The sequence below is a fragment of the Glycine max genome, chromosome 12 (genome assembly GCF_000004515.6).
Source record: "Glycine max cultivar Williams 82 chromosome 12, Glycine_max_v4.0, whole genome shotgun sequence".
NCBI lineage: Eukaryota > Viridiplantae > Streptophyta > Magnoliopsida > Fabales > Fabaceae > Glycine > Glycine max.
The window spans coordinates 6,946,960-6,963,564 of record NC_038248.2 but is presented as its reverse complement, the minus strand read 5'-3'; the positions used below and the strand labels follow the sequence as shown (position 1 = coordinate 6,963,564).

General features: G+C 29.6%; 2 protein-coding genes across 2 annotated transcripts; both read left to right on the top strand.

Moving 5' to 3' along the window:
* The first annotated feature begins 3,847 nt into the window (after positions 1 to 3,847).
* LOC100810401 (dehydration-responsive element-binding protein 1F) lies at positions 3,848 to 4,695 on the top strand. The gene has a single exon (XM_003540738.5). The coding sequence runs from the start codon at positions 3,948 to 3,950 to the stop codon at positions 4,635 to 4,637; it is 690 nt and encodes a 229-aa protein (XP_003540786.1). The 5' UTR covers positions 3,848 to 3,947; the 3' UTR covers positions 4,638 to 4,695.
* A 9,659-nt stretch (positions 4,696 to 14,354) lies between these two features.
* LOC100795145 (stress-response A/B barrel domain-containing protein At5g22580) lies at positions 14,355 to 15,604 on the top strand. The gene is made up of 2 exons (XM_003539764.5): positions 14,355 to 14,859; positions 15,218 to 15,604. The coding sequence occupies exons 1-2, from the start codon at positions 14,741 to 14,743 to the stop codon at positions 15,438 to 15,440; spliced, it is 342 nt and encodes a 113-aa protein (XP_003539812.1). The 5' UTR covers positions 14,355 to 14,740; the 3' UTR covers positions 15,441 to 15,604.
* Positions 15,605 to 16,605: the final 1,001 nt, after the last annotated feature.

The window sequence follows — 16,605 nt, the reverse complement described above, 5'->3', positions numbered from 1 at the left end:
AATTGAAAAAACGGAAAAAAAATTACCCGATGAGATAAATTGTCCCCAAGCATGACTAATGCTGGACTTTCTGTCATATAATATAGTCGATAACGGTAAAATTAGATTGTAGATGGATGGAACTACGACCTTCAGAGTTCAGACCTTGCTTGTGTGCGTGACAAAATTAATTATGTGCCCAAAAGTCTCAAATATTTTCTTATAAAAAATAGGATAAAATATATTTTTTATTTTTATAAAATTGACAAAATTCGAATCTTGACCTTGCATTGTAAAAATATATGTCCTCTTAAATTTATAGTGTCATTTTTTGAACCAGGATAAGTGATACCCAAATATATAATTTATAACGTTTTTATATCAATTATGCATATAATTCACATCAAAAAGTATGTTTAGATATTTGAATTTTGTTATAGACAAAAAATGAAATCATAATTATCATTTTTATGAAAATAATAAACAGATAAAAATATACTTGAACTGAAATTTAAACTTTGTTAATTTTATAAGGACAAAAATTATATTTAAATTTAAAAGAAAAAATAAAATAAAACCATCCATTTGTATAAGAAAGTAAATGGTACAATATTGTAGTTTTGACTTACAGGGTGTCAGGACTCGGGACCATCTTACGTCTATTTGTGACAATTTTTTGCTTTCTCGCAGCGTATTCTCCGTGTGTATTTGAATTCAATTTGAATTTATAAAATTAAGTTTTGGCAACGGGTGTGAATTTGTTGAATTTTTTTTACTACTAGTTTACTTTTGATCAACAAATCTAAATATAAACTATTTCACTTCAAAATTAATATTATAAACACTGATCATCCATACACACAGACACACTTTGTGAAAAATGACTAATACTCGATTTATTAAAAATACAGTATATGCGAGAGTCAATTCTCCATGTGTCTATTAGGTGTGACAATGAAATTCGTACGTATGAATATTCATCTAAACTCGTTCCGATTTTGACGAAAAATGATTAAGTTGACCGAGTATAAATTTAGGTTCAAGAATTATCCGACTTTTTTAATTGGAGTCGGGAATATCACTATCCATCCCATACCTATTCTCGTACCGATGATAAAATTATTAAAATTTTATTAATCACTTGTTAATTTTTTTTAATTTTTATATTATTTAAGATTTTTTTTTCTTGATTATTTTTGTAGACAAATGCGCTATAAATATAAGTAGTTAAAAATAAATGTGTAATAAAGTTTTTAAATCAAATTTTTGATATAATTTTTTTAAAAAAAACTTTTTTACAAATCTGAACCAGGGAATGGGATATCCAATACCCTATAAATACGAGGACGAAGTAATAAATTTTAACTGAAAATAATATGGATATATGTTGAGGAGTCAAGATGAAGACTTGGGAAACAATATCCGGTCCCACTATCATATCATATGTGGTGTCTATTTACCACTGACAAAATCATGCATGTAAGAGTGATTTAGCTGTTTATATTTGTACTTTATAGAGACAAACAAAGGATCCCTTTACACGTTTTTTTTTTAAATTAAGATTTCCCCTTTTCTCTCTTTAGTCAATACATGCACGTATCCATTATTTCTCATTCATCGTGAGTCGTGACCACTATTTTGTTCATGTGGAAATAATATACAAGAAAAATTTTATACTTTATTTTGTGAGATTCATATCTCTTATATTTTACTTTACTTTAATTTTTTTTTCTTCTAAATCAAACACACCCGTGGAGTAATATAGGATGATGAAGCAAATTTTGAACCGAACCATACTCGAGAGTTCAGAAGATTATTAGAACAGGATGCTGGACAACAAATTGTGTATCGCATGCGGGTGGATCACAACTTTTTTGACAAATGATTTTTTTAGTTTTCGTTTTTTACTTAATCATTATGAAATTGTCATGAACTTTTCTTTCAGTACCTTTAAATTTCACAACTTTGTAATTTGGAAAGTGGTAATATCTAAAGGAGTTAAATGAGAAATAAAATGAAAAAGTAAACAGATCATTTGATAGCAAGAAAATGTTATATATAGAGAGAATGCATTATTGCTTATAGTAATTTTATATTTCGAACAAATTTATTATACTCAGCCCGAAGATTATCTCATGTAAATAATACATGTAGTTTGGTAAAGAAAAAATCAGTGAAGGCTGAGACTAATGAGTAATGACAAAGGGAGGATTAATGGAATTCATAAAATAACGAGTTTTTTTTTTATCGAATATTCAAGTTAAAATAAGATAAAAAATAGAAAGTTTTTGTTAAAACTAATAAAAAATCATTATATTAATAACAAAAATATCATTTAATAAAATATTTTTTTCCTGTCCCCTTAATATATGCATCGCTTCGGGTGCATTAAATTAAACAATCATATATAAAAATTATAGGAAAATAAAAGTTAAGTAGGCTTAATTTATATAAGTTTTTTTGCTATTTTCTTGCTTTTGTCTTTTTTTAACTGTTCATAGTCTAACCGCGCACCCATGCAATGTCGACCGTCGTGTCGTGTGGAGTGAGTCGAAAGTTACAGATCATATACAGTCTGTAGGTATGAAAAAAGTTTGAGTTGAGGGAAAAAGACTTTTTAATTTAAAGAATATTTCATGTTGATTTATTATCTCTACCAGAAAAAAGTACAGTAAAACGAGGTATAATAATAAATAAGCGACTGCAGTAAATGTATACCATATTATGCTATACTTTTTAATGAATAATTAATCAGATTAGTCCAATATATATAAAATAAATTACGTTAATTCCTTCATGATAGAAATTATGCTTAAAAGCACTCAATATATGTTTTCTTCAATTAAATTAGTCCACATGTGATAGCTATTATAGAGATTAATTGGACTTATGAAATACAAGTTTAAGAACTAATTTGGTAATTAAGATTTTTTTATGTAGACAATTAGACATAAGGATTAAAAATTTAATTTTTATCATTTATTTTAGTTAAGAAATTATACCGATAACATACTTTTTAATAAACTCTTTTGAAGTCTTAAGACAAATACACCCTTGAAGGCTTGGACATTGTTATTAATTAAAATTTATTAAAAATATAAATTCTCATAAGTCTTATTTCTTATGTGATAAATTTCACTCATTAATTTGTAATTTTTAATAAATTTTAACTATTTATAAAAATATAATATTAAAAATATGTTATTAACATTCTTCTTCTAACCCATTGTATTTATAATTTTATCATTGCAAATGTAGACAATAATATTGTTCAGCAAACACATTAAAATCTTTATATACATGTAAAGTGTAATATATATATATCCAATTATTTTCTCTTTCACAATAAAATTATCATATTTTTTTATTGACAAATATTAACCTGTTTCGTTAAAAAAAAAAAACCAAATTAAACTTGATATATATTTCTTTTTCTTCTCTTTACAATCACCCTTAAAGCTTTCTTTATTATTTACTATACCAATCTTATATATCTCCATCACCTATCAACAAATGTTAGTCTTTTCTCTTATCTTTCTATCTGTCACTTCTTTTGCTTCCCCCACAACCTAGGGATAGACCATTATCGATCACTACACTTAAAATTGGTCCCTTCAATTCATGCCCCACGTGGTTTCTTCAACCCAACCAACCCAACCAGGTATCATGCATCAATCAAGATTCAATCCCAGCACATGGCCGAAATTCACATTAGTGTGTGGCACGTGTTCCTTCTCCGTGTTAATATCCTGTTCAAGTCACGTTTACCATGCATATATTAATCAAACAGCAATACCCCCAAACATTTTAAATCATAGATCTCCTTTTTTAATTTACCATATATATACACCAATCCAACTCCCTTGTTCCACAACCTCACTCCTCCAACATCACACACGCACCTTTTCCCATCTCACTTCTTAGCCAATAGAATAAATTAAACCACCATTAGATATAAATTATAAACTATGGACTTTGAGATTATTAACGAATCTCCTGATTCCACTTCACTCTCCTCCCCCTCTTCACTCTCACCATGCACACCACCAAACTCTAATCCACTAAGTGATTCTCCAAATCCACAACCAAGTAATATATATACCAATCCATCTCACAAGAGAAAAGCAGGTAGAAAGAAGTTTAGGGAGACACGCCACCCTGTGTATAGGGGTGTACGGCAAAGGAACAGGAACAAATGGGTGTGTGAAATAAGGGAACCAATAAAAAAATCAAGGATTTGGGTAGGGACATACCCTACTCCTGAAATGGCAGCTAGGGCACATGACGTGGCTGTCTTGGCACTTAGTGGCACCTCAGCAAACTTCAACTTCCCCGATTCAGTTTCCCTTCTCCCACTTGCAAAGTCACGTTCTGCTGTAGATATAAGAGAAGCAGCAAAAGCTACTACTACTGCTGAGGCTTTCATACCAAACACGGTCTTTGCTTGCTCTCACAAGAATGCTGAAGACACTTGTTTGAACATTGGCATGCACGATGATGGGTCCGAAATGTTCTTTGATGAGGAGGCAGTGTATAATATGCCAGGGTTGTTGGATAGTATGGCAGAGGGTTTGCTTATTACCCCGCCCTCTATGAAAAGAGCTATGGATTGGGACGATATCGGTTGTGTAATAGACCTCACTCTATGGACAAATTAATTGCACATATAATTAATTACTGCATGTACTTTTTTTTCTTCTCGTTTCCTATAAATAAAATGTGCAAAAACTAGTTTGGTAAAAAGATCAAATCGAATTGATTTCCAACTATTTTAACCGGTTTGATTTTATGTCCAAATAGTCAAACTGGTTTAGAAATTGATTTAAAATTCAACTAGTTTTAAAGATTTGGTTCTGAACTAAATCAATTTTTAACTAATTTTAAATTAGTTCTAAAGGTCAAACCAATTTTAAATTATTTTTTTCAAATAAAAAATATTTAAATAAAAGTTAAATTCGGTTAATCAAATTGATTTTGTAGAAACAATTTGATTAATCAAATTGATTTTATAAAATAGTGTACTCATTTTTTTCTTGAACTAATTCAGAAAAAAAACCAATTTAATTTAGGTTTAGTTACAATTAAGTTCAATCCCAATCAATTTTTTTAACACCATACCTACAAGTATAATAGTCCTCCCAATGGTATCTTTTCTCTATTACTAATAGACTGTCAATGTCAACGATATGCCTAACTGGAGTTTAACTAGTTTGACGAGGCTTCTAGTTCTAACTTTCTTTTCTTGATCTATTGAATTAATCGAAGATAATGTTAAAAGATTTATAATAATTCAGACGTATTCTTACTTAATTAACTAAGTTACCCCCGCTTAATTTAGTTCTAACTTTGTAAGCCCAAAAAAAGAAAGAAAACCTTTTGACAATTACTAAAAAATATCTAAACCTTTTTGACAATGACTCTGTATATTGCTCTCGAGAAAAACATGGCAAAACGGCACACTGATATTTAGTAGAAAATTTTGCCATAGTTAATTACTATACACGTTAGTGCTCAAAGTATTTTATACAAGTCTTATTTATTTGATATTTATTATAAAATAAATAAATATAAAGTTTAAATATATAACTTATTATATTAAATTATAAGACAATTTTTCCTCCTGTGTCAATTGTAATAGAAGGACGTTTCTTGCTATAAAAGAAAAATCTTCTCAATCATTAAATTCTCAATGTTATAACCACCATTAGAAAAAAGGCAACTTAGCGACAGAAAATAGCGACTGAAACACATATTGGTGTCAAACAAAAATCGAATTAGCCACTTATTACAACAATTAGCATTTGCACAATTCATCAGCAACCACCTTTGCGACCAATGTACTCAGGGAAAACACAAGAAGTCACTAATTCAGTTGCCAAAAGGTTTAAAGTTTTAATTGTTTTTGAAAATCCAACAACTAATTTTGTGACCAAAGTTTTATTCGACTTCGCAATTGATTTAAATTTGGTCGTTGTGACTTAGAAATAGAAATAGCGACTGCATGTGTTTCGGTCGCCAACTACCACGACAACATAATAATAACCATAAATTATTTAGGATGTAATTTTTTAAACTTTAATTTTTAAAAAAATAACTAACTTAAAAAAATGTCTTAAAACATGTTTTTTTATATATATAATAATATCACTTTACATATTGTATTCTATATATATATATATATATATATATATATATATATATATATATATATATATATATATATATATATCACTTTACATATAGACAGAAGGGTGCGGTGGCTGAGTTGGTCCCTTGCCAATAAACTGAGAAGTGATTACAACGTGCGGAGTATGTGTATGGAACACCTTATCAATAAGAATCTTGCAACAGTAACTTGAAAGGCATATTTGTCGACAAGTTGCAGAAGTATTTGAAGAGGACAATAATATATTCTATTTTTCAATAATGTAATGAGTAGTACTTTTTGTTTATAAATAAGCCTTTACCCTTTTATTTGAGGCAGAAACACTTTGTGAGTGGTCCTGTTTTTATGCAATTAGTGTGCACTTTGATCTTAAGTGTTTACTAGCATGTCAAATGCCAATGGAGGTAACAACTTATAAAGCTAAAAGATGTTCAAATAAAGATGTTGCTATAGCCATAATATAGGGATTTCTTTGGTCAATTAAAAGAAGATTAAATTAGTTTTTTCTTTTAATTTATTTTTTGTTTAATTTGGTCTTTCTTTTTTATTCAATTTGTTTCTTTAATTTTTAAAATTGGTTCGATTTGATCATTTTATTTTTTTTAGTTTAATTTGATCCTCTAATTTTTAAAGTTAGTTTAATTTGATCTCATAGTCTAAATTAATTTGAGTGATTCTACCGTCTAACTTTTGTCCTATCGTCTAAATAAACATTTTGTAATAGTTTAAAATTGTTACTAACCGATTTTAAGTAATCAAAAACTATGATTTCTTAACATTGTTAGGCAAATTGTCCTAATAGGGCTGGTTTTACAAACAAATTCTCATTATGGGTCTGTTTTAAAACTATTTTCAGGATGATATTGTTTTGCATGTAAAATTAATGCAACCCGCCAGCAGCAATGGCGAGTCGTCCCTGGATGCTCCACTTGGCAGTGGACTCGCCAACAGAAATGGCGAGTTGGCCCTCAACAATGGTGTCGCCAGATGCAGTGACGACATAGCCATGCACTCGCCAGTCAAAGGGGCGATTTAGGGTCAGATGGGGCAGGGTTCAGAGGCGCAGAAACTAGGGCAGCAGGCTAGGGTATAGTTGTGCATTACGACAAAACCATTGGTGACATACGTGTAGCTTAAATAGTTGCTTCTTCCTCCTATGGTTTCGTGTGTATTTTTTAAAATTTCTGAACTTCCAAATTTGCCTTCTATAGCAATTTTAAGTTCCTGAGCCTTCAAGCGTTCAAAGTTCTCAATCAAACAAGTGTGTGCCATCAAATTTATTTTTTGAAGTAATTATTTTGAGGTCGAAATAAAGTTTGAATTTGAATTTTGTATTATTTTCTTAATTAATTAGCTTCGTGTTGATGCTTTGTTCGTGTGTGTTTTAATTTTATGAGGCTTCAACTTGAACTTTGTTTAAAATAAAAAAATTTGTGACATCATATTTATTTGAAGTAAGTATTTTGAGTCTGAAAAAAAAATTTAAATATGAAGTTTGTAGTATTTTTTTAATTAGATTAGGTTGATATTGATGTTTTGTTAGTGTGTGTTAAAAATTTATGAGCCTTCAAGTTAAACTTCAACTGTGTTTAAAATCAAAAAATTTTGGGGCATCATATTTATTCCAAGTAAGTATTTTGAGTCCGGAAAAAAATTTTAATATGAAGTTTGTAGTATTTTTTTTAATTAGATTAGGTTGGTGTTGATGCATTGTTCGTGTGTGTTAAAAATTTGTAAGCGTTCAACTTTAACCGTGTCTAAAATAAATAAAAAAATTGTGACATGATAGTTATTTGAAGTAACTATTTTGAGTCCAGAAAAAATTTTCAATATGAAGTTTGTAGTATTTTTTTAATTAGATTAGCTCGGCGTTGATGTTTTTTCCGTGTGCCTTTATAATAATAACTTCGTTGATGCTTTGTAATCTAATTAAAATGTCTACTTTGAAAGCGTTCTTTGATGCTTTGTTCGTGGCTTTTTAAATTTCTACTTTTAATATCCTGGCATCATATTTATTTTAATGTATTCGTAGTATTTTTTATTTTTTATTTTTTATTGTTAAGATTAATTATTTATAATAGTAACTTGGTTGATGGTTTATTCTGTCTTTAAAATTACTACCTTGAAATCGTTTAAGTTTTTTAAGTTTCCTGCATGATATTTATTTGAAGTTAATAATTTTTTTTTAGAATAAAGTTTTAATGTGAAGTTCCATTAAAATATATGTAAAACTTAAAATACTAACTAAAATACTCTACAACTACTCTACAAATAACAAAATTTAAATATATTTTACAAATAATTTAAAATGCATAGATAAATTTAAATAAATGACCGAAAATATTTATCAATTAAAAAAATTTAAATTAAATAACATATATTATACAAATAAATTAAAATAAATCTAAAAATTACTATAGAAACAAAAATTTAAACAATATATATACAAAATTAATAACGTATCATATATTTAAATAATAACTAAACTAATTAATATTAACATACTAACTAAAACTAACATATCATATATATAACACAAATAATACCATACAAATATAAAAAACCTAAACCAAATAATAATAACATACCAACTAAAATTAACGTAACATATATATAAGACAAATAATAACATATAAATTTAAAAAACCTAAACAAAATAATGTTACGAAATCAACTAAAACTAACGTAACGTATATATAATACAAATAATAGCATACCAACTAAAATTAAAAAAAAAGATATATATATATATATATATATATATATATATATATATATATATATATATATATATATATATATATATATATATAACAAATAATACCATACTAATTTAAAAAATCTAAACAAAATAATATTAAAAAATCATATAAAACTAACCTAGCATATATATAACACAAATAATAAAATACAACTTAAAAAATCTAACCTAAATAATATTAACCTATCAACTAAAATTAACTTAATATATATTTGAAGATATGAGTTAAAAAACACTTACCACGAACAAGAACCACGTACGAGCAAGAGAGAGCACAAGGAGGAAAGCTTTTCCCACTAACACAAGCCAAACACACACTCACAATATTATTTGAGCTGGTACGTGAAGGAGAGCATGACTGATGATCCATTTCAATGGCTTTTTGTAAGGAATACTCGTAGGAATATTTTTAAAAGCTTCTCGCAATTGCAACTGGCGAGACCTGTTGCATGCTTTTCGCCAGTCAAACTGGCGTAACCAGCTGCACTCTGAAAAGTCGTTGCTCCCGTTGCTGCTCTGCTACGCTGCTGCAAGGCTTGACCCTAGGTAAATCGTCAGTCAAACTGGCGTAACCAGCTGGCACTAAATCTTCATTGCTGTTGGCGAGTCCACTGCCACGTGGAGCATCCAGGGATGACTCGCCATTGTTGCTGGTGGGTTGCATTAATTTTACGTACAAAACAGCACCATCCTGAAAATAGTTTTAAAACAGACCCATAATGAGAATTTGTTTGTAAAACCAACCCTATTAGGGCAATTTGCCACATTGTTAATCCAATTTAGACTACAAAATCAAATTAAATCAACTTAAAAAAATTGAAGAACCAAATTAAATTCCAAAATAATTAAAGAATCAAATTAAACATAAAAAATAAATTCGAAGATGAATAAACTAATTTAACATGCAAATAACGGTGGGATAAAATATGTAATAAAGATGATACAAAGTAGAACCTCAATATTAAATAGTGTAAAAGCAAAAACTCATGAAAAGATACATTATCAACTTTAATATATTTTATAATTCAAAAATTTGTGGGAGACTCAAATGTATTTAAAGAAAGGGTAACTATTCAGTTAGCAGATATATATTATCCAATTGTGTGTGATTATAGATGGTATAAGGATATACATTTTCACCAAAAGTAACACTTAGGAAAGATGAGTTTGCTCGATTTTGGAAATAATTAGTGGTGACAAATGGATGAATCGGATTAATTTTAATTTGTATCCTAATAGATAGGATAAAAATAATCAATTATTTCATTTTGATTTATTAAAAAATATTTAATGGATTTGATTCAATTCGATCCATTTGATAAAAAAATTCATCCAATCCATTCATTAATACTTTTTTATAGATAAATATCCATTCAATCGATCCAAAAAAATATATTTTAAAACTTAATTATTTTTAGTTTAAAAATAATATATTTTAAAAAATCCAAAATACATTCTAAAGTAATAATAGCCCAAACAAAAGGCGATTGAGGTTGTTTTCAGGTGACCTCGATCGAGTCTAATTTTTGGCCAACATCGGTCAAGACTATTTTTTGTCTGACGTCAATCGATAATGTTTTTTGGTCGACATTGACTAAGTTTTTTTTTTTCCAATGTTGGCTTGGGCTATTTTTTGGTCGATGTCAGCTAAATTTTTTTTTGTCAATGTTGATTGGTGATGTTTACCAACATCAGCTAGGTTTTTTTTGTTGACATCCGTCATGACTATTTTTTGGTCGATGTCAACTAAGGTTTTTTGGGTGATGTTGGCTAGGTTTTTTAATCGATGTTAGCTGAGACTATTTTTTGGCCCATGTCAGCTGGATGATGTTTGTTGGCCAACATCGGCCATGACTGTTTTTTGGCCAATATTGGCTAGGTTTTTTGTCGACGTTGGTCAAGATAATTTTTTGTTGGTGTTGACTAGGGGTTTTTTGGTCAATATTAGCTAAGATTATTTTTTGGCTGACATCAACTAGATTTTTATCCAACGTTGGCCGATGACGATTTTTGGCAAATATTGGCCATGGTTTTTTTTTGCTGACATCAACTAGTTTTTTTTAGCTGACATCGACCAAGACTATATTTCAACTGACGTCGACTAGGATTTTTCAATCCATTGTTAGTTGAGGCAATGCTTTGGCTAATGTCAACTAGGATTTTTTTAGAGGATGTTGACCAATCATATTTTTTGGTCGACATCGCTAGAAAATAACCCTAACTAACTTTAACTAAAAACCCTAGTCGATGTCAGTCAAAATAACCTCGAGCATACATCCATAAAAAATGTATCCGATGACAGCAAAATAATAGCCATGACCGATGTCAACCAAAAATCCTAGCCGACGTCTACCAAAAAGTGACCTTGACAAACATTGGCTGAAATAAAACCCTAATAGACGTTGACCAAAAATAACCTCAATCAATGTCGGTTGAAAAACATCATCATACGATGTTGGCTGGAAAAACTTTGGAAGACGTCGACCAAAAAATAGGCCTGACCAAAGTCGTTCGAAAAAACCCTAACCAACATTGTTTGAAAAATAACATTGACCGACTCAACTGAAAAACATCATCAGTCGATGTCGCCGAAAAAGCTTTGGATGACAATCAACCAAAAAATAGCATCAACCAAAGTCAGCTGAAAAAACCCTAGTCAACATCATCTGCTGACATCGGCCAAAAAATAGTCCCAACCAAAGTCAGCTGAAAAAAACCCTATCCGACATTGTCCAAAAAATAGCATTAGTTGACGTTGGCTAAAAAACATCATCAGCTAATGTTTGTCAAAAAAATAGTTCCAGTCGACGTCAACCGAGAAATAGTCTTAGTTGATATCGACCAAGTTGGTCAAAAACTTGGGTCGATGCTTGCCAAAAAATAGTCCTAACTGACATGATCGCAAAAAAATCAAAGCCGACATTGGTAAAAAAATTTCCACAAATTCTTTTATTATTAAGTTGGATCAATTTTGATCTATTATGTATTGATTAGAAGATCCATTGAATTTTAAAAATTAGTGAATGAATCACTAACCATCCATAAAATTAAATGGATGGATTTAGATCCATTCATTTGTTTTATTTTTTTGTATTGGATGGATTAGATGAGTTTATTGTGGATGGGTTGGATGAATAGTAGATAAATGGATTCATTTATTGACTCTATGTATAACTAGAATTTCAAAATTATTTTTTGAAAAGAGAAAAATAAACTTACAAAAATATTATGACATTCAATATCTTATCATATTTTAACATATTGGCAAATTCACAATATAATAATAGATATAGGAATACATGTATGTATAGATTTTAAAATTCAAAATAAAATACAAAAGAAAAATTAACCAATAGAAAAAAAAAAGTAGGAACACTTTGTCAACAAGTGTAGAAACTATTGGGGCCCTCTAGAGCTCAAAATAAGAAAAAGGTAAAAAAAAAATCTACTAACTATAAAAAAAAAACCTTATAAAAGGTCTTATTATAATAAAAATGCATCCTAAAATACTCAACATATAAAAAAAATATTAGAAAACCTAAATCATACTCAAGCACATGCTAGGTCCCAAACAAATTTTCACATGGTTTTGAAACTTACCTTTCTATAAATAGAAATCTATAAAATCATAAAGTAACTGATACATGGTTTTCAAACTTATTTTTCTACCACATTAACTACGACAATAATAAAGGGATATGATATCCTTGAACCTCATTTTAGTAAATTGATATAAATTTTTTATACTTATTTACCCTTGAACTGATATTCTAAATCACGCTATTATTCTATTTTAACCTCCTACATAAGTTATATTATTAAATAAATGGGACCAATTAAATATATAATTAAGTTCAATTTCAAAGAATAAAAAATATGAAAAACGGGCAGAACAGTCCCTGTCTGTCTTTAAGCTAGTAGTGTATAAAAGTAAAAGTCATATTAATATATAATAGAATCATGAAATGCAGGCTACTTAATATATATTTAAATTAAAGTTTGGAAATTTAAATTTGGATTAAACTTCGGTTTGAAAATTGAGTTTGTAAAAGTATTTTAAATCTTAGAACATGTGTATTTAAACGTTTTCAATGCACTTTGTATCATTCCAAGACATAGAATTCAAAAGTAACAATTTTGTTACTTCTCCGTTTTATTTATAGTAAAGAGTGAAAATTGGTTGCAATATTAAACAAATATGCTCTTACTTCTCTCAAACTGAGTTGTAAAGCCAAAATTTAGTGTAAGTTTTGGTTTGCCGATGGAAATGTTATAATGCGCATTCCAATGCAAATCATCAGATAAAAAACAAATGAATGTAAAAACAAAGATCCTCATTAGTTGATATCAAATATAATTTTACAATCGATTCTCAAATATATATTTTTTTTTACTCTAAAACATATTTTTGAGGGATATCAAAAAATATCACAACTTCTCAACCTGATTTTACTGTTAAACATACTTTTGAAATCCCAAACCAGAAAGCCAAAACACACACCTAAAATTGTTTCTAACTTTCAGCCTCTCTACTCTTTGGCCTTCACCGTTCAGTTTCTATGCGTGACACTGACAGAACAGAGATTTGATGATTGTTACTGGTGTGTGATGACTCTTCCTAGTATACTGAAAATAGCGAAGTAAAACAAATAGTACCACCTATCGCTAATTAAAAACTACATAAGGTTATATATATAATGAAGTTCCTAGTGAAAAGAGGAGATTTTACACACAAATACTTCCATTGGTACAATTAATGCAATAAAAGTTTTCTGTGTCTCTTGAAAGTACTCTAGGAGTGAACATTGAAGTCTATTATTGATTAAAATATCATCAATTATTGAAATTCTGATTAGATAAATAGAAATTTTACGAAAAAATCAACCATAATAGTTCAATTGTATTAAAGGTTTTCTGTTCGATAATAACTGGTGATTAGGACAGATTACCCATTGCATTGGTCTTATTAGGCTATCTATGACCCAATAATACATTTCTTTTTTGACATGTCATTTCAAATCTAGCCAAATGTGTCTAGATCCTAGATAATAATAATATTAGAACCGCGTCTTGGTACAAAACACCACTGAAAATTCACAGAAGTCCCAATGTCCCTTAGTTTAATTAGTATATTGAAGTTAGTGTATTCCAATACAATTTGTTAAATTGAGTAAAATAAAAAAATATTACATAGCTGAAATTGATGAAAATTACTTGGACATGATTGTTAATATTTATTCACCTGAGTCAAGACTCAAGATTCCTTAACGATAAGTACGTAGCATGATGCCATTCATCCATGTATTAAAGTTCAATAATTTACCTTGGTAGTGCACATGGAAAGGACAAGGCGAACAGTCCACAGCAAATGGCGCCACTTTTCTTAAATAGAAAAAAAGGCACTGAAGAAAAAGTCTGGCATATATAATATGATAGTGTTTTTCTGACTGAGTGAGGCCAACCCATAACTCAAACTTCTAGAGGGAAATGACCCCAAGAGTGTGTCCTTCATCATGTGCAAGGACAATTGCACCAGACAATTTTGACTGTGCAAATTGTAGAGAAGGAGTTGCACCCTTGGTGGGTCTATATTTGAAACTAGTACCTTTCCTAATATTGAGCCGTGGATTCTGTCCCCTAATAAAACATTTCTTTTGGTATTTGATTACCAGCGGTGAAAATGGTCATCAGGATCTGACAGTGGACACCTAGGGACTGTAATAGTTGGCTCGTGCATGTTGTAGATTTAATTTTGTGCATATATATTTGCCTACTAGGGACTGCTTTTGGTTCATAGTAAGAGTTTGTAATATTATTGTATTGTAGTAGTAGCCATGGGGACTTTCAATCACTATGTGATTGTTAAGTTCAAGGATGGTGTTGCTGTTGATGAACTCATTCAAGGGTTGGAGAAGATGGTCTCGGGGATTGACCATGTCAAGTCCTTCGAATGGTATAAAACTATATATCATCAGTTTACTTTGTTTCAAGATAGTTATGATTCTTATTTCCCTTAACACATACTTTTATGCATTTATCTTATGGGTGAATGGTTCTGTGTGATCCATATAGCCTACATCACCTGGTCAAATAAGGTTTTGTTGTTGTTTTTGTTGTAGTAGTATCTAATTGGTCAATGGCCACCTTCTAGATTTAGTATATAATTAAAAAGCACAACCAACTAAAGGCAGTATAATCTTTAACCTTTAGACTATTTTGGGTATCTATAGAATTTCCATTAATTTTATTTAGCTTTTAGCAATTAGTACACACAATTCTCATGTACTTAACTATATATATTTGTATGGCAGGGGAAAGGACATTGAAAGTCATGATATGCTAAGACAAGGTTTCACTCATGTTTTCTTGATGGCATTCAATGGGAAGGAGGAGTTCAACGCATTTCAGACTCACCCAAATCACCTTGAGTTTACTGGAGTATTTTCACCTGCTATTGAGAAGATTGTGGTGCTGGATTTCCCATCTAACCTTGTGAAAGCACCAGCAAGATCCTCAACTTATTCAAGCAAATAAAATTTTCCATCTTTAAAGTGCATGCATGTGTGTGCATCTGCTATTTGTAGTCTGTTATGGTTGTTCCTAGCTAGTTCCTAAAAGCTCTTATGCAATTTCAACTTGATAAATAAGCTCTTTTTTTTTCCTAATTAATGGAAAGTTCTAGCATTGGGATTTGTTAATACTAATTCTCTGATTTCTCTCCATGTTTCTACTGCTATATGATATTTGCCAGCACATTTTATAGGTCTCCAATCTCCACAGCACACACACAAGTAACCAAAGATGAAAACAAGCACTCTTCTACTCTGATGAATGTGAACAGCAAAGGGTATTAGGTTATAGAGGAGGGATTGTGAGTATCAATACAGAGTTTGAATATATCATCACCTAACTAGCAAAGGGTATTTTCATTTCTCTTTGAACTTTTTTTTTTTATGTCTTTTCTTATAGCATTATATCATTTATTATATCTATCACCATTTCTCTTATTTTTCTTTTTTAATTTCTCTCTTTGTACTTCTTACAACCTAAAAATGAGAGATTTTCCAAGAATTTGGGTAGGCAGCTCCAGTACAGTTCCGTGACCGGTTAGACTTAGATACCAGTTAAGTCCTTTTTCCATTTTATTTTGGATAATTATATTCATACACTTATTATTTCTTCAATATCTTTTTTTTTTACCTCTTCTTATCTTTATCTTTTATCTTCTTTTCCTAATTCCTGTCACTTTCTATGTCTATCTTTTATTTCTTTTTTCGTTTTTTTCTCTCAATCTGTGTCTTTCTTCCACTTCTTTAAAGAAATTTACACTCAACATTTTCCTTTTACTTTTTAAGTCAAGTTGGGAATCTTTGTTTCTTTCCCCCTTTTTCTGGTTCTTTTTTCTTTTTTAGTTTCACCTATTTCCCATTTTGCCTCCTTCAATTATATCCATTTATCTTTACTTTCAACCAGTATTCTGTGAGTAGAATATCTGTAATAACACGGGTGGTAACAGTGAGTTGAGAGAGTAATCCAACTAATATGAAAGTGTGCAATTTAAAGCATTCAGAAATCAGATTATCGAGTTAAGTTTGTTAATTTATTTTGCTATAGATACTTCTATAACCATCCAATTATATATATTTTATGCTGTGTTCTAATTTCTTAATATACAAATTTATATCGACATATTCTTATA

Coding starts and splice junctions, on each gene's coding strand:
- LOC100810401 (XM_003540738.5), top strand. CDS start 3,948: ATGGACTTTGAGATTATTAACGAATCTCCTGATTCCACTTCACTCTCC.
- LOC100795145 (XM_003539764.5), top strand. CDS start 14,741: ATGGGGACTTTCAATCACTATGTGATTGTTAAGTTCAAGGATGGTGTT. Junction 14,860..15,217: donor CATGTCAAGTCCTTCGAATG/GTATAAAACTAT, acceptor TTTGTATGGCAG/GGGAAAGGACATTGAAAGTC.